The sequence below is a fragment of the Rhinopithecus roxellana genome, chromosome 5 (assembly GCF_007565055.1).
Source record: "Rhinopithecus roxellana isolate Shanxi Qingling chromosome 5, ASM756505v1, whole genome shotgun sequence".
In the NCBI taxonomy this organism is placed as follows: Eukaryota; Metazoa; Chordata; class Mammalia; order Primates; family Cercopithecidae; genus Rhinopithecus; species Rhinopithecus roxellana.
In genome coordinates this window covers 81,841,490-81,868,497 of record NC_044553.1, presented here as the reverse complement: position 1 = coordinate 81,868,497, position 27,008 = coordinate 81,841,490, and the positions used below count along the sequence as shown (strand labels likewise).

Sequence of the window (27,008 nt, the reverse complement as noted above, 5' to 3'; positions counted from 1 at the left end):
GGTTGTATTGTTTCCCATTTTTGGCTGTCGTGAATAAAATTTCTAAACTGTCTTTTTGAAAACAGTTCTACATCCCCACCACCAAGTTCCATTAGTTCCCTTTCTCGCCAACATTTTCTTTCATTGGCCTTTAGAATTGTAGACATAATGGGTATAAAATGGTAACTCATTGTGGTTTAAATTTAAATTTCTCTTATGACCAAAGATAATAAGCATCTTTTGATGTGTTTATTGTCCGCATCTTTTGATGTGTTTATTGGTTTATCTTCTTTTGTGAAGTGTGTCCAGAAATTTACTCATTTTAAAAATTGAGTTGTTGGTCGTCGTCGTCTTCTTTTTTTTTGAGATGGACTCTCACTCTTGTTGTCCAGGCTGGAGTATGGTGGTGCATTCTAGGCTCACTGCAACCTCCGTCTCCTGGGTTCCAGTGATTCTCCTTCCTCAGCCTCCCAAGTAGCTGGGATTACAGGCACGTGCTACTGTGCCCAGCTATTTTTTTTTTTTTCTATTTTTAGTAGAGATGGGGTTTTGCCATGTTGGTCAGGCTGGTCTCAAACTCCTGACCTCAGGTGATCTGCCCACCTCGGCCTCCCAAAGTGCCAGGATTACAGGCATGAGCCACTGCGCACAGCCTGGGTTGTTGGTCTTCTAATTGTTGAAGTGTGAGTTCTTTTGATATTTTAAATACAACTTATTTGTCAGATACAAATTACAAATATTTTCTCCCATTCTGTGGCTTGTCTTTTTGTTTACCTAACCAATCTTAATGTCATCAATATCGTTATTATAGATTATTTTACCCAAGTAAGAATAACTTGTCTTTTTGAAAAAAAAGAAGGATAATGAAATCACAACAAAATATGAACTTGTACATTCACTTTTGGAAAGTTCAGCTGATTTGGGATTAGCAAGCAGGAGTGAAGTCTTTAACAATTAATTAAGGCATGTTTTCTTAACTCAGAACTAGATAATCAGATAGCCATGTCAGTAAAATATATCAGTATGTAAATCTCTCTTACAGTTGCCAAGCAATAGAGATATCTGTCTTTCCTTACCAGTTCCCCCAAACTGTCTTCTAAACCAGACTTTCTTCTTCTTCCTACCTTTTTCCTTATTCGTCTGATTTAAAAAGCTAGAACAGCATTGCACATACTAAGAAAAAAGACTTGTTCTAAATATTGAAACTTGAAGTTACAAGGGCATAGTGACTTGATTTCCATTGTATCGTGAGGATTAAAGAAGTTTTTGGAGCCTAAGATTCTTGGTCTAGGACAGGTGTTGGCAAACCACCACCCGTGGGCTAAGTCCAGCTCTATACCTACCTGTTTTTATAAATAAATAAAATTTGTGTTTATGTTCTGTGTTGTCTATGCCTGCTTTCATGTTACAGTTGTAGACTTGAATTGTTGCAACAGAAGTTATCTGGCCCATGAAGCCTAAAATATGTAGTATCTGACCCTTCACAGGAAAAGTTTTTGGACTCCTTTATTTCTCCTCTAATCTAGGGAGAAACAAGTCCATTAACCCAGGGGTCCCCAACCCCCAGGCCATGGACTGGCATGGATCTGTGGCCTGTTAGGAACTGGGCTGCACAGCAGGAGGTGAGCGGGGTGTGGGGAACAAGCATTTCTGCCTGAGCTCCTCTTCCTGTCAGATCAGTGGCAGCATTCATTTCTCATAGGAGCGTGAACCTTATTGTAAACTGCACATGCGAGAGATCTAGGTTGCCCGCTCCTTATGAGAATCTAATGCCTGATGATCTGAGGTGGAACAGTTTCATCCTGAAACCATCCTCCAATCCCCTGGATCCATAGAAAAATTGTCTTCCATAAAACTGGTCCCTTGTGCCAGAAAAGTTGGGGACCGCTGTGTTAACCAGTAAGCAGCAGTATAGGGAATAATTTCTGTTTGGGTGAAAACTGAGTCATCACTTATGATTATAAGGGGGGTACTATCCAAGAAATTAGAATTGATCTTAAAGGCCTTCTCTTTAAAAGTATAATAGTATATTCATTGAGATTGCATTATGAACACAATGCTATCTCCATCCAATTATTTTTTGAATAACATTTCTATTATTGAGTACTTCAGTCATACAGAATGTATGTGGTCCCCCAAATGTCTCTTAAAAACTCACTTCATACATTTACTGCCCATGCATCTCTCTTTGTTCTTATAGCCCCTCTCTGCCCTATGAGTAATACTAAAAAAACAGAGGTCAATGTAGAAGTGCATCTGGCTTGGAGGACAAAGAGTGAAGGGAAGGTTGAGGAGGTTGGTGGTTAAAGAAGAAAATTATCCAAGAAATTTAAGAGACCTCTTTTGTTTTTGATACTTGGAATTAGAAAAGCCCTATAGATGATTTGTTCTAGTAACCACCTCCTTCCAAGATACATATAGGTATCTTTAGAAAAATGAGTGATGTCAAGAATACAACAGCCTGGGCACAGTGGAATTACATGCTGTAATTCCAGCATGTTGGGAGGCCAAGGCAGGAGGTATCACTTAAGCCCAGGAATTCGAGACCAGCCTGGGCAGCATAGCGAGACCCCCATCTCTACAAAAAATTTTTAAAAAGTAAGCCAGGCATGGTGGCGTGTGCCTGCAGCCCCAGCTACTCAGGAAGCTGAGGCGGGAGGATCCCTGGAACCTAGGAGTTTGAGATTGCAGTGAGCTATGATTGTGCCATTGCACTCCAGCTTGGGTGACAGAATGAGTCTCTGTCTCAAAAAAGAAAAAAAAAAGAAAAAAAAAAGAAAAAAAAAGGAATGCAATTGGAGTTTCTTAGGTGAGTCCTATTCTTAAAATTCTTATGTGCTCAACTTCGTGTTGTGTGATGAGGATTTTTACTGATAGGATAAGTTAGAGAATCCCATTAACTTCCCATGTCTTCTATCAGTATCTTGGGAATGTTTATCAGAATTTGCCTGCTATACCGTTCATGGCTCTAGGCAAACGCTTCAAGTATCCTTGGTGTTAAGTCAGTATCCAATTTTACCCATCTTCCTGTTGCTCATCACTTATTTATTGACCTATAGTTGTTACTTTGAAATATTACTTCAAAAGAATGGTTGTGTGTAATTAACAAATTTTATGAACAGTAACAGTCACTATTGAGGATTCAATAAGACTGCTAAGAAATGCTAGGTATCCTAGCTTTTGTTTTTTTTTTTTTTTTTTTTTTTTGAGACAGGATCTCACTCTCTTGTCCAGGCTGGAGGGCAGTGGCACGAACACAGCTCACTGCAGCCTCAACCTCCTCAGCTTAAGTGATCCTCCCACCTCAACTTCCCAAGTCGTTAGGCCCATGGGCACATACCACCACACCCAACTAGTGTGTGTGTGTGTGTGTGTCTGTGTGTGTATGTGTGTCTGTGTGTGTGTAGAGATGAGGTCTCACTATGTTGCCTGGGCTTGTCTTCAACTCCTGGGCTCAAGCAATCCTCCCACCTTACCTCCCAAAATGCTGGGATTACTGGCATGAGCTACTGCGCCTGGCATATCAGCTTTTTGTGTATGTGTCTTTAGAGATGCAGACCCTTGGCCAGTATAATTTTTACAAGTCTGAAATTCTAGTTTGTAATCTTGTTTATTTTGTTAGAAATTGATTTTTTTTCTCCTTAAATCATGACAGAGGCATTCTATCATATATAATTAATTGGTCACAGTTGAATCATGGTGAGATGGCTTCGTTTATAATCTAAATTCATATGAGAAGGACATATTTCTTTGCTTTCTTCTCTGTTTATTAGAAAAAAATTAGTATTGAAGTATTTTTCTTAATGCAGAATAATATTAAAATAGGGGTATTGTAACGACACATTTTACTTTGGACCTAAAGTTTAAATATGATGGTTTTAATCCCAAAAGAAATAGTAAAATTGCTGTGTATGCCAAGAAAACTTGTACAAATTTAACATAATCTTTATAAACCAATAGTAATATATATTTATTTCTGGTTGGTTATTTTTTAAGCTGCCTTCAGTAGGTTACATTAGCACATTAAAATACATTTTTAGTGTAATGTTTTTCTAATGTGTTCATCTTCAGAGTAAAATTTGGTACTTCTAAAGTACATAGAATTGTTCTTTTGGAGTGAAGTTGGGACTACTCCATGAGGCCTTATTACAATGTTAGTTTGTTCTGACAAGTGCCATGTGTTTTTTTGAGAACCTAAACATGCTTCTGCTTAATAGACAAAAGTCTCTTAAGGAAAAAAAGAAAAGCACTGTTGAAGTCATGTACTTCTGTTAAAATCATAGCCTCCCTTTTAGACATATTTATGCTTCTGCTTAAATTTTTAGATTTTATTACTTGTTAGTAATTTGCATAGAATCATTCAGAGTTGTAAATTTAGGTAGTAATAGAACTACTCAGTTCTTCCAACTCTTTGTCTCGAAAAGCTTTTTTTTGCATTCTTTATGTTTACTTATTTAAAGTGCAACTATTTCTATATAAATTTAATATTAGATATTTATACATAAAAGAAAACATGGTAGTATAATGACATATTCTTTTACTGTTTCATTTGAAAATTACAAAGATAATATCTTTAGCTGATTTTGTTACAGATACATATTATTTTTAGTATACCAAGAACAGAACGTATATATTAATAAAAATCCTTTGGAAAGCTTAAATGCTGAGAAATACTACAACAGTTTAAGTTCTACTGAATACAGAATTAACTTATTTCTAAAATACGTATAAAGTGTGTTATGACAATACATTTATGCATTCTGTTCTCACTGAGTTTCACATGCAGTAACCAAGCCCTTTGCTCTTTGTTAATCTATGATTTAGTCATTTAATGTAGTTAATAATAATTCTGCGTTTATGCAGTCTGTGGTTTTGAACAGATATTTCTTTTTTCTTTTAATGTAAGTTTAATTATGTTAGCACCATTAATTATTGATTATCCAATAAATGAATACAGAACAGAGCATTAAAAACTACAATAAAAAATTTTTTTAAGTGAGTCAGTATTTTTAATTTTCTTTTGGTAGCAACTTCTGTAATTCACCCTACCACTTTAAAAAAACTTTCAGTGATACATCTATGAAGTAGCCAAGTTGACAGCTTGTGTCATTTCGTTTTAGCTCATTAATCCAGTTTCTATTAGAGGTGCTAAGGATGAATGACTTATGACTTAAAGATGGGGGTGGGGGGCATCTTAAATAATTCACATGCTGAATAACCTTGAAAAAAGACAGCAAATGAACTGAGCATTTCATAGAAAACCTTTTTTTCCCCAACTTATCTCAGGAATATATTATTCTGACAAAAAGAAATGTGGCTACAGAAAACACCATAACTTTTATGATCCATAGAACATACTCAAATAATTCAAATTGTTACTTTTTTCTGGTTCTAGTAATTTTAAAGAATGAAGTAATGCTTGAGATGTTCTGTAAACCCTTAGTCATATTAGTACATTATGGAGTCCTTTTACTAGCGTGTTTTCAAATATTTCACTTAAATAAAAAATCCTTATTGCACACTCTTTGCATTGTAGGCATGGAAAAATCTGACTTTTAGCCTTGCCATCAAGTCAGCATTGCCCTTTAAAATTCCTATTTTTGGCCAGGCATGGTGGCTCACACCTGGAATCCTAGCACTTTGGGAGGCCGAGGCAGGCGGATCATGAGGTCAGGAGATCAAGACCATCCTGGCTAACATGGTGAAACCCTGTCTCTACTAAAAATACAAAAAATTAGCCGGTGTGGTGACAGGTGCCTGTAGTCCCAGCTACTTGGGAGGCTGAGGCAGGAGACTGGCGTGAACCCGGGAGGCGGAGCTTGCAGTGAGCTGAGGTTGCACCACTGTACTCCAACCTGGGTGACAGAGTGAGACTCCATCTCAAAAAAAAAGATTCCTATTTTTAACCTCATTAATTCCAGCTAATAAAATTAAAACCTCACAAATACTCAAAAAGCACCCTGGACTAGACAAAATTGTTGCAGAGTTGTACACCTCATTTCATTGCCCTCGTGGAAATTTATATTAATTATTTTATGCTCCCTTTTCATCACCAATATGGCTACCATAGATCCTCAAAGGGGAAGAATACATCTCAGGCAGTATGTAGAGTTTTAACATTTCATTATCAGAAATCATTTGATATTATAAAGTTCATCTTAAGAGAATTCAAAAAATCTATATTCATATGCAACATTTGCAACCAATATGATTTTTAAAGCTTTTGTCAGTTTCATAGTGATACTTGGTTATAGCAATTGCTGTTTCTAAATGTTTGGTAGCGCTCTTGTGGTAGAAACATACAAGTAATGTTCATTAAATAATATAATTTAATTATCACCAGCAATACTAGCTCTTTCAATTCACTGACCTTTCTTAGATACACTTGGACACTTTTCTTCTTAAGAAACACAGCTCAGAATGCAGTCACAGGATTTTGTGGGCTTGTAGTTTGAGCTATCTCAAACTTAAGAAGCTTTGCAAATGGCTACTCACCCCCTGCAAGTAGTTGTCAGGTGATTTTTAAACGTTAAATTCATTCATATGATCACCTGAATAGAGAATGTGCTGTGGGAAAAAGAAAAAAGAGATTGATATTGCAAAGCTGACTTAAGTCCCTTCCTTTTAATACCTGATTTTGTATGTCGACGTTTTAGCCTACTGTCCAACATTCCTTTTCAACTCACATCATGCTGAATTACATGCAGAACATTGTTTTAAAATTTTTTTTTAATAAAGGTTATGGTATATTTTCTTAGGATGTAAAAACTTATGAAATTTAGTATATCATGAAGGGAAAATTCTGAGTATTCTAATGGCTTTTTAAAATAATCATTTATTTGCTAGGTAAGTTCTCTTCTACGCTGTATGAGACTGGTGGCTGTGATATGTCACTTGTGAATTTTGAACCAGCAGCAAGAAGAGCATCCAATATCTGGTATGTGTGAAGTCATATTAGGAGTGTGTGTACTTTTATATGTTTGCCATGTTTAATGTTTTTAAGCCTAGAACTATAAAAGTTAATTTTTTTGTTTTTTATGATTGTTTAATGTTGCTGACAAATAAAAATTATAAATATTTATGGCATACAACCTGATGTTCTGAAATACTGTATACATTGGCTAAATTAACATATATTACCTCACATAATCTTGTTTGTGGTGAGGACACTTAAATCTGCTCTCTTAGTGATTTTCAAGTATACAGTACATTGTTAACTGTAGTCACCAGGTCAGATATAAAAGTTATTTTGAAAACATCATTATATTTACTCTAATAATTTGTCATAGTGCATTTGTTTCTAAAAACTTAAGGTATAATTTTTTTTGCTATGGAAAAAAGAAAGTATTATTTTTAAAACAAAAGCTATTCTGTGTTTTAAAAACTAAATCGAGATATCCCAAAGATCTTACAGGGATACAGTGTTTTCCCACAGTGTCAAATTTAATTGTAAATTTCATGTTCTCTATATATTGTATAATGTATAAAAGCTAATCAGGACTTACTCTTCTTACAAGTTCTTACATAACTAAGTTCAAGCCTATCAGTTCTCTTTCTTTATGTAATTTAAAAATTTTAATTCCTTCTAAGTGTTTGGTCAGTTACCTTTTTAAATAATCAACTTTCATTTTGTTTAAAATTTCTTTTACTGGCTTTAAGGAAGAATTTCTTAAAATATGTCTCATATGTTACCTTTAGTTTCTCCCCCCCACCCCCGCCGAAGGAATTTGTAAGATAATGAAGTCAGAAGAAGAGCAAATAAATTAGAAATCTTGATCATATAACACAATTATAGTTTTAGAAGGTGTTAAAATGTTTGTTTTCTAAAATTTTGATCTTATTGCTTATCTATTCAAATTGCACTTTGAAGCCTATTCTTGATTTATTAGCTTTCTTTCTCGTCAAGAGTTATTGATTCTTATTTTAGGACTTCTGTTTAATAATAGATCACATCTATTTAAATGTTAGACATCTGTGGGCTGTTATTTTTTTGTTTTGAGGGACCATTTGAAGCAATAAAATATTGCAGTCATTTAGCTTCACATGCTAAAAAAGTAGAACATATAGATAACTATGCTCTTTAAGCTCTTTTGGTCTAGTTTCAGAATTCACCCTCTCAAAAAAGTATTAAATTGGACTGTTACCCTGATTCTGTAACAACGGAAACAGCAGGAGGATGGAGGGGTAGAAATGCTGTTACTATGTTTAATGTAGTTCAAGAGAACAATTCCTTACACCATAAATGTGGTAAAGCCTCAAGTTTTGAAATCCAAACATGACTGAACTGTGGAAACTGAATTATGTTGTAGGTTATTACATTATAGCTTAAATTTATTGTGTCTTTACTGGCTCCTGGCAGTATGTTTATTGCTTTCTTTGGATTATCTCATTTAAACACTTTCACAAGAACCTTGTGATAGAGATAGATACTATTGTCATATGTTACTGAAGAGGAAACAGAAGTATGAAGAGGGTAGGTAACTTGTCCAAGATCTCCTTCAGTTGAAGAGATTTGAATGTAGTCCCTGACCCAGAGGCTATGCTCTTATCACAACTCTAGGAAAATGCTATTTTGCATTTTGAAGTTAACATGGAAAAGCGAAGATATGTGAATCTCATGTGATTGTTAAAGGATATATTTTTCTTTCTGTTTGACAAACTGTTTGTTCCCTAAAGTCTTTTTTATTTTATTTTAGTGACACAGATTCTCATGTATCCAGTTCTACCTCAGTTCGATTTTATCCACATGATGTGGTAGGTTTTTCTTTATTTTTACAACATGATAAATTTTCAGATTAAATCTGAAATACGTATTTTTATAGAGAGCTATAAAAGCCATAAAATTGATTAAGTTACAAAAAAATGTTTTGAAAATATGGCAAAATCACTTTGCTGTCCTCCAGTTGCTCTTTTTTTCTCAGTCCTTTGATAAGAAACCAAAGTACAAGGTTAAGAAGCCTTGGGATAGAGTATTTTAAAAAGTATTTTGGAAAGTATTTGTCAGTGCTTAGAGATAGAAATGACTGTGTTATATATAGGAAGTAAATTTTCTCAGCTATACCCAAATACGTGTCTATAGTGTATTCCTGGAAACTCCATAGGAAAGCAAACATGGGAAGATGATTGTTTTATTGTTTTCTACTTTTAAATGGTATGGGAACCTTGAGATAGCAAAATGCTGCCTAGTGCTGTGCCAGATACAGTCAACTTTTGATGCCTTCTGAGGAAAAGAAAACTGGTAAACTGATGAATGGATGAGTTGAAGTTAGAAGAAATGTAGTGTAGTAATTTGTATAGCCTCAGGTGAGCTTGCCAAAACAAACAAAAAAACAGAGGGATTTGGAAATATAGTAACAACAATTATGAGAGACTATGGGAAGAAATGAGAGTTGCTGCCATCGGATCCAATGCAGTGGAGCTCAGATTTAACACTGATAATGAGGGTCAAAGCTTAAGGAGAAAAGACTATAAATGTGACAGGGAGAAGAGAAGCCACTAAGGATTCACAGTAAGTGGTTTTATTTATTTATTTATTTATTTTTTTTGAGACGGAGTCTCGCTCTGTCGCCCAGGCTGGAGTGCAGTGGCCGGATCTCAGCTCACTGCAAGTTCCGCCTCCCGGGTTTACGCCATTCTCCTGCCTCAGCCTCCAGAGTAGCTAGGGCTACAGGCGCCCGCCACCTCGCCCGGCTAGTTTTTTGTATCTTTTAGTAGAGACGGGGTTTCACCGTGTTAGCCAGGATGGTCTCGATCTCCTGACCTTGTGATCCGCCCGTCTCGGCCTCCCAAAGTGCTGGGATTACAGGCTTGAGCCACCGCGCCCGGCCTAGTAAGTGGTTTTAATGGATTCACTAGCATTAAGCATTCCCTGAGAAAAATCTTAAGATTTTAAACACTTTCTAGTCAATTATTTACAAAAGGTTTATTGATTCATTAATTTTGTTTCAGTTCACTTTTTATTGTCACCTTCTATAGTTTCTGGTAATGATAACATATTCATAAAGAGTAGGCTGGGCGCAGTGGCTCACGCCTGTAATCCCAGCACTTTGAGAGGCCGAGGCGGGTGGATCACCAGGTCAGGAGTTCAAGACCAACCTGGCTGAGATGGTAAAACCCCGTCTCTACAAAAAATAGAAAAAATATTAGCCGGGCATAGTGGCGGGTACCTATAATCCCAGCAGCTCGGGAGGCTGAGGCAGAGAATTGCGTGAACCAGGGAGGCAGAGATTGCAGTGAGCCGAGATCGTGCCACTGTACTCCAGCCTGGGTGACAGATGAGACTCCATGTCAAAAAAAAAAAAGTGTATTAGAGAAGAAAATTAAGGGGCTTAGATAACTGATAAGCTAACTGAGTAGCTCTTGAATTATGAAGATATTTTATTTTGAATAAACAAATAAATATTGAAGATATTTTAAGCCTTTCAGCTGACTTTCTTTTAGCTCTCTCTTCCACAGATTCGGTTGAATAGACTATTGACCATTGATACAGATTTGTTGGAGCAACAGGACATTGATCTAAGCCCTGACTTGGCAGCTACGTACGGCCCAACAGAAGAAGCTGCCCAAAAGGTTAAACACTACTACCGCTTTTGGATCCTACCCCAGCTGTGGATCGGCATTAACTTTGACAGACTCACACTTTTGGCCCTGTTTGATAGGTGAGATTATAATGTTATATTAATGATATGTGCAGATTTTATTTTTAAGGCGAAGTGTCCAGGTTTTTAGGTTATCATGTTGGGAAATGTTTTCTGGTTTTGTTCTCTTGAGATAAATGTTAAGATAATAGAGCTTCTAAACATTGACTGTCTTAAATCCATTAAAAATGTTTTGGTTGCAATTTCAATATCTTTATACAAAGAAATTGTTTTTGTTAATCAGTGAGACTCATGCAACTGCTACTCAAAAGCCAAAGAATATGAGGTGTTGATGGTCTTAAGGTTATAGGTAATATGATGCAAAGTTCTGTATAACAGTTATAAGAGGAAACTTCTGTTTCCCTGTTTCTTAACACTGCTATCTTAATGGCAAGCACATGAGTCTACTGTATTACAAACTTGGTGACCAACAGCTGCTTCCAGTCAACATGGAGTGACAGGATTGAATTATCATCCCATGTGAAACAACCAAAAATAGACAAAGTACATGAAACAGTGGTTTTCAAGACAATGGAGATGAGAAAAAAAGGACAGTGATTCTTGAGAGATGACAACAAATAACATGAGCCCTACAGTTGCCCCAGCTTAATGCTTTGAGAGAGTTTCTGGGCTGCAAGATAGGGAGGGAGAACTGAAGTAGAGTCCAGCCAACTTCCTGAGTTAAGGAGCTAGAACTGAGAGTCCAGGGAGACTATGGCAGTTAGAGCCCATAGGACAGACCGTCAGAGAGGAGAGAGCTGCTTAGAGAGAGAACCTTAGAGATCTGCATTGAGTCCCCTCGACTGTTTGGCGGAGTACGGATAAGTTCCTGTATGTGAGGAAACTGTTTGAGGCCAGGTAAAGAACCATGTGAAAAGGAACAGGGGAATAGTTACTGGCAATCACACAGCACTGAGAATAGTATATGTCCCTACCAGCCAGATTGGAAACGTTTATGGTTCATATTTTATGGTGCCTTATGTAGAATAATCAGGAAGATCTTTAAAAGTGGGGAATAATTAGCCCTAGCAGGAGCACTACTTCACACCCACCTAACAAGTCATAAAACCAAGACCTGAAGGGATCAAATGGTTTCCAAGTAACATAAAATCTAAGATTTATGGAAATCCAGAAATACCCAGCTCCCAACAGGTTAAGATTCACAATGTCTAGGATTCAGTCAAAGATGACCAGCTGTACAAAGAAGTGAGAAAACGACCTATAACAAGAATAATAAATCAGTTGAGACTAAACTGTAGCTTGCATAGATATTAGAATTAGCAGACAAGGACATTAAAACAGTTATAACTGCTTTCCATATGTTTAAAAAGTTAACTACGGACATAGAAGATACTTTTAAAAGTCCCAAATCAAACTTACAGAGTTGAAAACTATAATCTCCGAGATGAAAAATACACTGGATGGGATTAATGGTGGATTGCACCTTGTAGAAGAAAGGATTAGTGAACTCGAAGGCATAGTAATGGAAACTATCCAGAATGAAACAAGAGTCCACTGTACCTGGTGAAAAGAGTATAAAAACAAAATGAGAAAAAGCTGTGGGACAACTACAAGAGGAAACAAGGAGACAAAAGATTTTGAAGAAATAAGGGTGGAGAACTTTCCAAATTTGATGAAAACTATGAATACACATTCAGGAAGCCCAGTGAACCTCAAAGCATAAAATGCTTGAAGAAAACTACACCAAGGCACACAACTGCTCAAAACCAGTGATAAAATTGTTAAAATTGCAAGAGAAAAAAAGAGGAACAAGGATAAAGAAGACATCCTTTTTATTGTTGGAAATAATGAAGTGAAAAGACAGTAGAGGAGCATCTTTAAAGTACTGAAAAGAAAGAAACCCTGTCAACCTACTGTTCTCTACATAGCAAAAATACCTTTTAAAAACCAAAGTGAAATAAAGACATTTTCAGATCAGAAAAAAATGGAAAGAATTCTTTATGAGCAGCCCCACACTACATAAAATGTTGGAGGGTGTCTTTTAGGCAGAAGGAAAGTGATCTCAGATGGAAATAGAAGTCTACCCAAAGGAACAAAGATAAATGGAAATGGTAAGTCACTACATGGATAAATATAAAATATTTTTTCTTATTAGTAAGTTTCTTTAAGAGATAACTGACTGTTCAAACGAAAATAACAATGCTTTGGTTTATAACATGTAAAAGTAAAATTTATGATAATAGCATAAAGGCAGAGAGGGGAGAAATAAAAGCATACTATTTTAAGTTTCTTATATGTGAAGTGATATATTATCACTTGAAGGTAGACTGTCATAAATGTATATTGTAAACCCTAAGCTAGACACAGTGGCTTATACCTGTAATCCCAGCACTTTGGGAGGCAGAGGCAGGAGGATCACTTGAGCCTAGGAGTTTGAGGCCAGCCTTGGCAACCTAGTAAGACTCTGTCTCTACGAATATATTTTTAAAAATTCTTACCAAAACCTACCGTAAGGCAACCACTAAAATAACAAAAGAGTTGTAGCTAATATGTCAAAAAGGAGATAAGATAGATTATAAAAATTACTGTTAATCAATAAGGTAGAGAAAGATCAAAGAATAGATGAGACAAATAGGAAACAAATGACAAGATGATAGAGTCAGAAAAAGTCAGAAATTGGCAGATTATATAAAAAAGAACAACACTTAACTCCAAGCTGCCTACAAGGAAGGTACTTTAAATATAAAAACAGAGGATAGTGTGGTGGCTTATGCCTATGATCCTAGCACTTTGGAAGTCTGAGGTGGGAGGATCTCTTGAGGCCCAGTTTTCGAAACCAGCCTGGGCAACATAGACCAAATACTTATTTTATTTTGTACCAAAATAAAATAAAAACAAACAGGTTAAAAGATGAAAAAAGTTATACCATGCCAACATTAACAAAAGGCTTATTGTACTGACTGTATTAAAGTCAGATAAAGTAGACTTCAGAACAAAGAATATTACCAAGGGTGAAGAAGCCCATTTCGTAGTGATAAGGAGTCAATTAATCCACAGGATTTAACAGTCCTAAATGTTTGTACACCTGAAACAGAGCTTCAGAATTCATAAAGCAAGCTAATAGAAGTGGAGAAATAGACAAATCACAGTTATAGGTGATTTCAGCACTTCTCTTTAAATACTTGATAGAATAATTATTTAGAAAATCAGTGAGGATATAGTGAACTTGAACAGTATTATCAACCAACCTAAATTGGTTGACATTTATGGAACACTGCATCCATAACAAGAGAATATACATTCTTCTAAGTGCTCACGGAACATTTACTAAGATAGGTCACATCTTGAGCCATAATACAGGAGTTACTAAATTTTAAAAGGTCCACTATCCAGTCATACATAGTGAATTAAATGGTAAATTAATAACAAATAGAACCTTGGAAAATCCCCAAATATTTGGAAACTAAACACTTCTAAATAACCCATCGATTAGAGAAGATGTCAAGAGATAAATTAGTATTTCAGGCTAAATGAAAGTGAAAACACACCATATCTGAATTTTGGGAATGCCACTAACCTGCAGTACTTAGGAAAATTTATAGCACTAAACACCTAGATTAGAAAACAAAGGTCTCCAATCAGTGACTTCACCTTCCATTTACTAGAAGAACAAGAGCACATAAGCCCAAGTAAACAAAAGAAAGGTAATAGTAAGGAACAAAACAATTAAATGAGGAAACAGAAATAATAAAGAAAATCAAGGAAATGAAAAATTTGAGAACATCAATTGATAAACCTTTAGCCAGCCTGGTCAGAAAAAAAAAAGAAGAGGAAAGACAGATTACCAATATCAGGAATGTGAGTTATGGTACGACTGCAGACTCTACAGGCATTAAATGATAATTAGAGAATGATATGAACAGCTACATGCAAATAAATTCAACATTGGGCAAATGGACAAATTTCTTCAAAGACAAATTATGAAATTTCATTCTGAAAGAAATACATGACCTTAATTGTCTTACATCTATTAAATAAGTGGAAATTGTAGTTTAGAAACTTTCCCACAAAGAAAACTCTAGGCCCAGATGGCATCAAAATAATATTCAAATGAATGAAATGGAGAAAGGATAGCCTTTTCAACAAATGGTGGTGGGACAATTGGATTTCCATTGGCGAAAAAATAGAGATGGACGCAGAGGTGTGTGCTCAAGAGGCTAAGGTGAGAGGATTGTTTGAGGCCATCCCGGGCAACATAGCAAGACCCCATCTCAAAAATAAACAGAAATAAAGAACTTGTAGCCTTACCTTGTGCCACATTATGAAAATGTATCATAGGCTTAAATGTAAAACCTAAAGCAAAACTTCTAGTAAAAAAAAGAAAACATAGGAGAAAACTCTTATGAACTTGGATTAGGCAAAATTACTTGACTCTGACACCAAAGCCAAGATCATTAAAAAAAAAAAAAAAAATTGATACATTGGACTCATCAAAATTGAAAATTTTTAAAAATCCAAAGGCAATACCTGTTCAATGACAAGGGAGGCACTATTCAGGCAGGCCCAGAATTGAAAAGAGGTCATCAAATTTTAGCAATCCTGAAATTGCATAACTACCACCTAAAATCAAATGGAAATGCCAGTAATTTATTCATTTGGAAATACTGGAAATACTGTTGAACTTTTTTATCTGGTAGAACCATTAAATGAAATAGTACAAAGATGTTTATGAATTTTATTTTTAGGCCCAGTTGATTGTGACAAATATGGAATTGGGTTAATACATTTGTTAAGTTTTTTTATGACTATAAAAGCAATTCCTTACCTATTGTAGAAAATTTAAATATGCACAAAGTTTTGACAGAGGCAAACCATAATTATTCCATGGAGAGAAGCATTATTAGTAATATCATTTTTGGTATATTGTCTTTTTTAACCTCTATGTTTAATTTTTTAACAGCAGAACTTCTGTCCTGCTATGCCCGTGGTTTTGTGTCCTGCTTTCTTTATGTATGAGATGTGCTGAGCATTTTTTCATTTTTTAATAGTCTTTAAAAATATGACTTAAAAGTATTTTAGGGAAATACTAAAGGATGTATTTGTATAACGTTTTGTGAATAAAATTTCCAAAGAAGTAATGAGATAGATTCTTGTGTGTGTATGACATAAAAATAACCTTCATTGCTATATATATCTCTCTCGAGCATCATATTGTTTCTCTTACAATGTCAGTTTAATGAAGTATAGAATTGTCTTAGCAAGTTTAATAGAAGCAGATAGAAGTCTTTGTCACTACCTTCATTTTCAAGATATGTAAGAGCCCATATTTAAATAATTCTAATAAGTGAGTTTTCTAATTCTTTCAGATGACTGAGAGATGGGGGAAGTGAAATCACTTAGTGCCAGAATTTTGTTACAATTTTGCCATGTAACAAATGTTTTAAATTTAATTTTCTAGAAACTATTTTGAGATTTTGGTTTTTAAACATAATGTGATTCTTTGTGTACGTGTTTTATTTGCCATCCAAGTTTGTTAACTATTTTGCAACAAATAGAATAGAAAAGCAGATATTAAGGAGAGTAACATTTTTAAAATAGAAATTTAAAACTATATTATGTAATTGGAACTCACTGTAGCATGTTTTATTTGTATATAAGAATTCATGTTGTATCCACATGAAACTAGTTTGTTTTCAGTATGATCTAAAACTTTGTTCAAACTCAGTACCAAAAAGACATCTTGGCATATTAGGAACTTCATATTTATGTCTTCCCTTTTTTCCATTTGGTTAATTTCTTATACTTATGATATACTTACTCATAAGTTTTTCTGTCTGTAGAAATCGTGAGATCCTGGAAAATGTGTTAGCTGTCATCCTGGCGATTCTCGTGGCCTTTTTGGGATCTATTCTTCTCATACAAGGATTCTTCAGAGATATCTGGGTCTTCCAGTTCTGCCTTGTCATAGCCAGCTGTCAATACTCACTACTTAAGGTACCAGCATCTCGTCTTTTATGCTATGGAATTATATTTGTGTTAAAAGGCAGAGGATTTTGTAGTAATTACTGAATTATAGTAAGATAATTATTTTTGGGCTTACTTTTCTTGGATGTTTACATAAGATTGTGTAGAGAGCCAAAGGGGGATATAAACCTTAAAAATAATTGTATGTAAATTAGAACTTCCTAAAAACAAGTTTTTTATATTAAAAGAAACTGTATTTGTTTTGTTTGTTTTGTTTTGTTTTTTGGAGATGGAGTCTTGCTGTGTCGCCCAGGCTGCAGTGCAATGGCACTATCTGGCTCACTGCAGCCTTCGCCTCCCAGGTTCAAGCAATTCTCCTGCCTCAGCCTCCTGAGTAGCTGGGATTACAGGCACATGCCACCATGCCTGGCTTATTTTTGTGTTTTCAATAGAGACGAGGTTTCATCATGTTGGTCAGGCTGGTCTCAAACTCCTGATCTCGTGATTCGCCTGCCTCAGCTTCCCAAAGTACTGGGATTACAGGCATGAGTACACCACGCCTGGCCTAAAAGAAAACTGTATTTGTTAAAATAAGAACTAGCATTCTTTTTTTTTTTAATAGTAGTAGATTTTTTTTTTTTAATACTTTAAGTTCTGGGATACATGTGCAGATTTGTTACATAGGTATACACATGCCTTGGTGGTTAGCTGCACCCATCAACCCGTCATCTGCATTAGATATTTCTCCTAATGCTATCCCTCCCCTACCTCCCCTCCTCTGACAGACCCCAGTGTGTGATGTTCCCCTCCCTGTGTCCATGTGTTCTCAGTGTTCAACTGCCACTTATGAGTGAGAACATGCAGTGTTTGGTTTTCTGTTCTTGTGTTAGTTTGCTGAGAATGATGGTTTCCAACTTTATCCATGTCCCTGCAAAGGACATGAACTCATCCTTTTTTATGGCTGCATGGTATTCCATGTTGTGTATGTGCCACATTTTCTTTATCCAGTCTATCATTGATGGGCATTTGAGTGGGTTCCAAGTCTTTGCTATTGTGAACAGTGCCACAATAAACATACATGTGCATGTGTCTTTATAGTAGAATGATTTATAACCCTTTGGGTATATACCCAGTAATGGGATTGCTGGGTCAAATGGTATTTCTGGTTCTAGATCCTTGAGGAATCGCCACACTGTCTTCTGCAATGGTTGAACTAATTTATACTCCCACCAACAGTGTAAAAGCTTTCCTATTTCTTCACATCCTCTCCAGCATCTGTTGTTTCCTGACTTTAATGATTGCAGTTCTAACTGACGTGAGATGGTATCTCATTGTGGTTTTGATTTACATTTCTCTAATGACCATTGATGATGAGCTTTTTTTCATATGTTTTTTGGCCACATAAATGTCTTTTGAGAAGTGTCTGTTCATATCTTTTGCCCAGTTTTGGATGGGATTTTTTTTTCTTATAAGTTTAAGTTCCTTGTAGATGCTGGATATTAGTTGTATGTCAGATGGATAGATTGCAGAAATTTTCTCCCATTCTGTAGGTTGCCTGTTCACTGTGAGGATAGTTTCTTTTGCTGTGCAGAAGCTCTTTAGTTTAATTAGATCCCATTTGTCAATTTTGGCTTTTGTTGCCATTGCTTTTGGTGTTTTAGTCATGAAGTGTTTGCCCATGCCTATGTCCTGAATGGTATTGCCTAGGTTTTCTTCTAGGGTTTTTATGGTTTTAGGTCTTATGTTTAAGTCTTTAATCTGTCTTGAGTTAATGTTTGTGTAAGGTGTAAGGAAGGGGTCCAGTTTCAGTTTTCTGCTTTTGGCTAGCCAGTTTTCCCAACACCATTCATTAAATAGGGAATCCTTTCCCCATTTTTGTCAGGTTTGTCAAAGATCAGAGGGTTGTAGATGTGTGGTGTTATTTCTGAGGCCTCTGTTCTGTTCCATTGGTCTTTATATCTCTTTTGGTATCAGTACCATGCTGTTTTGGTGACTGAAGCCTTGTAGTAGAGTTTGAAGTCAGGTAGTGTGATGCCTCCAGCTTTGTTCTTTTTGCTTAGGATTGTCTTGGTTGTATGGGCTCTTTTTTGGTTCCATATGAAATTTAAAGTAGTTTTTTCTAATTCTGTGAAGAAAGTCAGTGGTAGCTTGATGGGGATAGCATTGAATCTATAAATTACTTTGGGCAGTATGGCCATCTTCACAGTATTGATTCTTCCTATCCATGAGCATGGAATGTTCTTCCATTTGTTTGTGTCCTCTCTTATTTCCTTGAGCAGTGGTTTGTAGTTCTCCTTGAAGAGGAGCCCTCCCACAGCTGGAAAACCATTCACGTAGTTCTGTGTTTACTAACAACTGTCCATCCTTTTTTTCTCTCTCTATTTATAGTTAGACATGTGGAGTAAGCCTAGGTCATCTGCTTTATTTCTTTAAGAACCGTCCATACTTTCCTCATTGCAGTACTGACGTTATAGTCTTTGTGGTTGCTAATGATCAATCTAATTGTTAAATTGATTTTCTTAAGTCTCCGTGCTTTATGAATGGTACATCATTTAATACCTATGGAGACTCTTCCATTTTGATATTCTTCTCATTTTTGATCTGTGACTTTATACCACCCTCATGCTTCTTGCATTTTTCAGATGACTCTCTTTTGCTTTGTTGATCCCTTTCTTCTTTCAACTGCTTAATTTATGAGAATTCTCTAGGATTTTATGTGGTTATCTTCTCGGTTTATAGTTCCTTGCCATTGAAGTCATCCTTTTTTATTACTTTATTTGTTGCCTTTGTGTATGAGTTATGTCCAGATTTATATCTCAAAGTCTTCATCTCTTTTGCAAGCTTTATTCCTATATATCTAACAGACATTTTAAAAATAGCAAATTAATCATCTCCTGGTTAATTTTTCTTTCCCAATATCTTTGCTTTTGGCAGTGATATACCAACTAAAAATCTTAGAGTCTCGGCTCCTTCCTCCTTGATCCCTAATAACAAGTAACTCAGTCCCTTTGATAACATTTAATGATTCTATATTAAAATTACTGGTTGTCATTCTTGTACTATACCTTAAGTGCCTTAAATCATTTAAATTCATTTTCTGGCTCTGGTGTCTCCATGGTCCAATTAATTTTGTCCACTGCTTTCAGGTTAATGTGGTTAAATATGGAAAAGGTAAAAGGTGACAGATTTTTGCAACTAATTGACGAGAATAATAATAATGTCATAAACAGGAATAAGAAAGACAAGAACAGAAGCTTTTAGAAGATAGGTGTTGTGATTAAATATTGAAAAGGTAAAAGGTGACAGATTTTTGCAACTAATTGATGAGAATAATAATAATGTCATAAACAGGAATAAGAAAGACAAGAACAGAAGCTTTTAGAAGATAGGTGTTGTGGTTAAAAGAGTTTATGGATTATCTGGAGTCAAATCTAGCCAAGGGCCAAATGCCAAACTCAGCTCGACCCAATGTCGAATGGTAGGGTGGTGCTAGACAATCCTAGTGAAATTGTATGGTATGCCATCAGAAATGAACTGAAACTTGGGAGAAAAGTCATGACTAGGAACATAGCTGCATAATACCTTCTGAACATTTTTATGGGAAGTTAATAAAGTCTCTTAAAAGGATACAGCTTTACTTATTTGATTATTTTGATATGAAAATGCAGATACTATCTTTATTACAAATACCATTGAATTATTTAGTAAGCTTGGAATTTATGGGCAGAACTAGAATTGTTGTTATAAGCAAACCCCTATTATTGTATATTTCCTGAATGAATGATGTCCTGTGAGAAATGCTATACTTGTATGTAGTATACCTTAACTACACTTGTCTCTAGCAATAAGCCAAACAGTAAGATGGATCTATCTATCATATGCTATTGCAGAAACGTTAAGATAGATACAAATAAATAAATAATAAATAATCTTATTTCTTGACTCTTATCAGGAAAGATTTGAGATGTTTTTAATATCAAAGTGACACTGGTATCTGGTGCTGATGTTTCATCTCTGGAACAGAATTATTAATATAGGTCATTTTGTGGTTGTGGAATATTTACTTAAAATCATTTCAGGCATTTTGAAAGTTGATTGTAAAATTAGCAAGACTTCAAGAGTGTAATTTATCTTTCTGTTTCATTTTTAGAGTGTTCAACCAGATTCTTCTTCTCCCAGACATGTAAGTCACTCTTAATATGGCTGTACATTGTAGGTCCTTAACATTTATCATAACATTTGTGGTTTGGTTTTTGTTTTTTTGTTTTGTTTTGTTTTGTTTGGAATGCATCAAACTGAACTAAAATTTATGTTACTATTTTCCTCATCTATGTTTTGACACACTACTGGAAATATAGGTGTTAGCTTGAAATAAAATGACATTGTACTTGTGGACTCTAAATCTTGGTTGAAAATGAGCATAATAATCCATTGTTTGATAGTCTGTTTCAGGGAGTAGACATGGTTCTTATAAACTCATTATTATTTATGTTTAATAAATTTTGAATAATAGCTTATGAATAAATATTGAAAATATAATTTTGGGCTGGGCGCGGTGGCTCAAGCCTGTAATCCCAGCACTTTGGGAGGCCGAGACGGGCGGATCACGAGGTCAGGAGATCGAGACCATCCTGGCTAACACAGTGAAACCCCGTCTCTACTAAAAATACAAAAAACTAGCCAGGCGTGGTGGCGGGCGCCTGTAGTCCCAGCTACTTGGGAGGCTGAGGCAGGAGAATGGTGGGAACCCGGGAGGCGGAGCTTGCAGTGAGCTGAGATCCGGCCACTGCACTCCAGCCCGGGCGACAGAGCGAGACTCCGTCTCAAAAAAAAAAAAAAAAAAAAAAAAAAGAAAATAAAATTTTGAGGTAGGAAGAACTTTATATTATTTCACTTGAGTAACCATTAGGAGCAAGAATAAAGAAGTAATACATGAGTCTGGTGTTAAGGCCATTGAATAAAAACTTTGTTACTCACTTTGTGACTTTAGACAAAAATATTATCTGCCTAGCACTATTTATTGTGAAGTGGAATCCAATTTTAGATCTACACTGAGTTTTTAATAGAACAAAGGATATTCTATTTAAAGTAGTTCAAAAACAGACCTCAAGAATAGTTTATGATTTTTTTCCTTGAATATAATTTTTTTAATCCTTTCACTGGAATAATGAATAATGGGAATGGATGAGCAAAATGAAACAAAGAGGCAAGTTTTTTTTTTTTTTGACTGATTATGTTTACTATTTTGCAAGAATATTTTTGAAGTGCAATAATATATGGAAACATTGCTTTTTAACTTTTTATTTTGGCCTAATTTCAAACTTAAAGTTGCAAGGGTAGTACAAAGAATTTCAGATACCATTCATCCAGATCCATATGTTAACATTTACGATATTTGCTTAATCCCTTTCTAGCACGTGATCTTTTTTCCTTCTTTCTCTGTGCTAGCTGAGATGATGCCCCTTTACCTCTAAATGTCTCAGTGTGTGTTTCTTAGAAACAAAGATATTCCTTTATGTTAATTCAAGATAATTATCAAAATTAGAATATTAATGTTGATACAATGCTGTCTTCTAAGATATAGATCTTATTCAAATAGATTTAGCCTATTGTCTTCATTGGCAAAGAAAGTCTCTGATTACGTTTGGTCTCTTTTTTTTTTTTTTGAGACGGAGTCTCGCTCTGTGGCCCAGGCTGGAGTGCAGTGGCCGGATCTCAGCTCACTGCAAGCTCCGCCTCTCAGGTTTACGCCATTCTCCTGCCTCAGCCTCCAGAGTAGCTGGGACTACAGGCGCCCGCCACCTCGCCCGGCTAGTTTTTTTTTTTTTTTTTTTTGTATTTTTTAGTAGAGATGGGGTTTCACCGTGTTAGCCAGGGTGGTCTTGATCTCCTGACCTCGTGATCCGCCCGTCTCGGCCTCCCAAAGTGCTGGGATTACAGGCTTGAGCCACCGCGCCCGGCTACGTTTGGTCTCTTAAATCTCCTTTAATCTGGAGCAATTCTTCGGTAGCTATCTTTCATTATATTGAAATTTTTGATGGATATAGGCCAGTTATTTTATAGACCATCCCTCAATTTGAGTTTGTCTGATTTTTTTTCTTTTTTTTTTTCTTTTTTATTGAGACGGAGTCTCGCTCTGTCACCCAGGCTGGAGTGCAGTGGCCGGATCTCAGCTCACTGCAAGCTCCGCCTCCCGGGTTTATGCCATTCTCCTGCCTCAGCCTCCCGAGTAGCTGGTACTACAGGCGCCCGCCACCTCGCCCGGCTAGTTTTTTGTATTTTTAGTAGAGACGGGGTTTCACCATATTAGCCAGGATGGTCTCGATCTCCTGACCTCGTGATCTGCCCGTCTCGGCCTCCCAAAGTGCTGGGATTACAGGCTTGAGCCACCGCGCCTGGCCTGATTTTTTTTCTTTAAAAAATTTTTTTTTAAGTTTTATTTTTTCACCCTGTCTTATGGTGCGGATGATGTTTCTTTCTGATTTGATAAGGCCGTGCTTTTTAAAGTAGGAATACTACAAAAGTACATCATATTAGGAAGCACATATTGATTTATCCTGTTATTAGTGATGTTAAGTTTGATCTTCTGGTTAAGGGTATTGTCTGCAGGGTGTCTGAAATCTCTGCAGTATTAACATTTTGGCCAGCTAATTCTTTGTTTGAGGGTGGGGGATGCTGTCCTATGCATTGTAGGATGTTTGGCATCCTCTCTGGTGCTACCTTCTAGATGCTGGTAGCACCACTTCCCCAACTGTGACAACAGAAATGTGTCCAGATTCCCATATGTGCACTGGGGAGCAAAACCCCCTCCTACTTCCTTAAGAACCAGTACTCTACTGTAATGTTACTGTTTTTCTCTTACAGATAATAAATACTTCAAATAAATAAGTAAAATAAATACCTCATGGAGAGATACCTTGAGACTGTATATGTGTCCTTCTCCATAAATTTCTATCCAGTTGTTTTAGTATTTACTGATGTTTCTTGCCTGATTCAGTTATTTATTGGTTGATAAATGGTGATTTTTCTCATCCCATCATTCCTTCTACATTTATTAGTTGACCTTTTATTAATACTATAAGGAAGAGCTTTCCCCTCTTTCTTATATATGTATGTATATTTTGGTGTGGATAAATTGATTATTTTATTCAATGGACTATAATGTTACTAGTAGTATTTATTTTGATGCTCAAATTGTCCCTGATTTAGCCATTGGGAGTCCATCACACTGCTTTCTGTGTCCTTTTGACATATCTCTGTCATTCTTTAAGTACTTTCTACCTTTTTGTCACAACAATATGTTCCAGGGTCATCTTATACTTTCCCTGTCGTAGCCAGAAACCAGTCTTTTCTCTATGGAGCCCCCCCACCTTTTTTGGTAGGTAATGGTATTTATAAAGTAAGATCTGGTTGCTAGTAATCATTATTGCTAGAATCTCATTGCATCTAGGTCCTCTTAGTGGATAAAGCTAGGAGGTGTATGTATGTATGTACATATATACACACATGTGTATACATATATATATAACCTATTCCTGTATCTGTCTATATGCATATTAAAAATAATGAGACTATGGGAGCCCAGTGTGGGCAGATCACTTCAGACCAGGAGTTTGAGACCAGCCTGGGCAACATGGCGAAACTCTAAAAAAATTAAACAGGCGCAGTGATATGTGCCTGTAGTCTCAGCTGCTTGGAAGGCTGAGGCGGGAGGATCACTTGAGCTCAGGAGGCCGAGGCTACAGTGAGCTGTGAGCACTCCACTGCATTCCAGTCTGGGCGACACAGTGAGACCCTGTCTCAAAATAAATAGATAAATAAATAAATAATAATAACAACAAAAAAACTTCACACTGATACTTCTGTTTCAGTCCAGTATCTCAAGAGTTCATTCTATTACTCTTCCTCCTCTCTGTATTTGTTAATCCTTTCTGTGATTGTCAGAAATCTGGCTTCCATATGGAAAAATTATGAATCCTTAGAATGAAGCCATCAGTGATCTCAGTAGTTATTTGTGACTCATAAAATTAACTAAACTGACTTTAAAAAATATCATTTTCTCATTTTCAGGGTCATAATCGTATCATTGCCTACAGTAGACCAGTTTATTTCTGCTTATGTTGTGGTCTTATTTGGCTCTTCGATTATGGTAGCAGAAACCTGACTGCAACCAAGTTCAAATTATATGGAATAACTTTCACCAATCCACTGGTGTTTATATCAGCCAGGGATTTAGTTATAGGTGAGTCATCTTAAAGTATCTCCAGTCTTAAAATGAATGTATTTGTATATCAACATTTTACTGATAAATATATCAATTATACAGCTTTAAATAGTTTTTAATAAGCTTATTTTGCTCTTGTTATCTGCTCTGAGAAACAAAGTGATAGGACTATTATGAGTGAATAAAGCTAATGATGAGCAAATATTATAGTAATTCTTTTGTTCTTGGAGTAGGTGTAATGGAGAATTTTTTTTGGTTTTGTTATCTTAGGTTTCTATTATGTGAAAATGGTTGAAATAACTAAAAAGTATTGTTTATGATTGAAAAGATGTTATTTACTACCCCAGCAATTTTTGTTGAGATGTATAATTTAAAATCCTGTCTTTTAAAAATTGCCTAGTAGTTTATGTTAATTTGGGATTTAAAAAAATTATGACCTCTCAGTGGACAAAAAAATGAATGATGACCTCTCAGTAGACACAAGAATGGATATAGTATAGTATTTTTAAATATACTTTTCTTTCTTTTTGTAGTGTTTACACTCTGTTTCCCAATAGTGTTTTTCATTGGTCTCCTGCCTCAGGTGAATACATTTGTAATGTACCTTTGTGAACAATTGGATATTCATATTTTTGGTGGTAATGGTGAGTGTTTCTTTAAAAACTATAGATTACAGCATTACCTTTATAGATCATGAAGTAATAAACTGACCATTAAAATGCTTTTCCAGTTTTCACTTCAGGCTTGAAATTAGAAAAAAAAAAAGACATTAAGTAATTGAAGACTGAGAAGCAATTAATTTGTGGATAGAAAAAAATAGTCAAGTCTGCTACTTTAGAGAAAGAGCCAGGTATAATGAAGCAGATGTGTAAGAAGTGATAAAATAACATCTGCAACTAAAAGTTATAGTGAGTTTACATGGAACCTATATGTACTTAAGAGGTATTTATAAAAGATCATCTATCCTGAATAGATTGAAGTTTGATACATAGCATTCCATTTGGATTTTAAACCAGTATGTACATTTAGTAGGTCTTCATATTTGGTTTCAGAGCCTTGTTTTATCCTTAGAATGGTAACACCAAAACAAAAGCATTTTACTAATAAATAAGCTTTTAAGAACTATCTGTTCATTGAGTAGAATATGTGGCTATGAATTGATATACTTAGAAAATCTATTTCCATATCATATGTATATTTTATTTAAAAAATAAGATCATACCCATATTACCCTGGTATAGATAATGGTTTGTAGAACTTGAAAATAATCATATCAGCATACACCATGGTTAAAATATACCATTATTTAGTTTAACCATTTAAAATTTTACTGAAAGATGAGTGTGCAACTAGAGAAAATGAAAGGGAAAGAAATTACTGTAACTTTATAGTTCATTTCTCTACACATTTCACATTTTCAGGCCTCATATATTTTCCAAGCATATGCATTGAAATCCTCTCTGCTGATGAAAAGTCGACATCATGGCTTTAATTTTAAATAGAAACTGAGTTTTTCTGTGTTGCTGTATATCATACTAGAGAATTTTTAATGTTCTGAAAATTTTTTGAATGAGTATGAATTAAGACAGAACTCGTTTCATCAATCAGCATGGCTTAATAGGTAGAAGACAGTTTGAATATTTAGGGACTATTACTGGTGTTATATTACCCTAAATACTATGGGGAGGGCTTAGTGTAGGTAATTTATGATAATGGGCTTTTGTCATACTATAATTTACAAACTTGTGCAAGGTATTAGGTTTCTGATAACTCATAAGGAATTTTTTCTGTAGATTTCTTTTATGATTATTATTATTAAAGAAAGTCTGTTACCCATGTTTTAAAAGTAAAGTCTAGATATCTTAGCCATCCCCTGTTCCTTATTACTAATACGCCCACTGGAGTATTAGTAATTATCTATTTCATTGTGTTGCTATTGTTAGCAATTAGATCTACAGTATCTAAAGTATCTATTTTGTTGTTGTTATTGTTAGCAATTAGATCTACACTTTTTTCTGAAAATTAACACATGGGAATACAGATTTACTTTTGTGGGTAACACAGGTTCTGTTTACATAGATAAATATTTTTCAGTGAACACTTAATACATCTCCAGTTCCTTTTCAGGCCTCTGAAAGCTTCATTTTTCCACATTTTTTGTTAATATAAGATAGATTTTTGAAGCATAATATAGATAAAATTTTTTCTTGCTACATATAAATGTTCATTACTTCCAAGATGAA

General features: G+C 35.4%; 1 protein-coding gene across 9 annotated transcripts in view; it reads left to right on the top strand.

The window, feature by feature from the left end:
- The window catches only part of PCNX1 (pecanex 1), a 223,015-nt gene that overhangs the window by 96,569 nt on the left and 99,438 nt on the right, over positions 1 to 27,008 (top strand). For 6 of the 9 annotated variants that reach the window (XM_030930409.1, XM_010360621.2, XM_010360624.2 and 3 more), the window contains 7 exons: positions 6,826 to 6,916; positions 8,676 to 8,733; positions 10,420 to 10,637; positions 16,418 to 16,571; positions 20,692 to 20,724; positions 24,612 to 24,783; positions 25,299 to 25,409. In XM_030930409.1, the coding sequence (XP_030786269.1) occupies positions 6,826 to 6,916; positions 8,676 to 8,733; positions 10,420 to 10,637; positions 16,418 to 16,571; positions 20,692 to 20,724; positions 24,612 to 24,783; positions 25,299 to 25,409 (837 nt within the window). The remainder of the gene's footprint in view (positions 1 to 6,825; positions 6,917 to 8,675; positions 8,734 to 10,419; positions 10,638 to 16,417; positions 16,572 to 20,691; positions 20,725 to 24,611; positions 24,784 to 25,298; positions 25,410 to 27,008) is intronic. The other 3 variants (XM_030930412.1, XM_010360622.2, XM_030930410.1) reach the window with 2 other exon arrangements.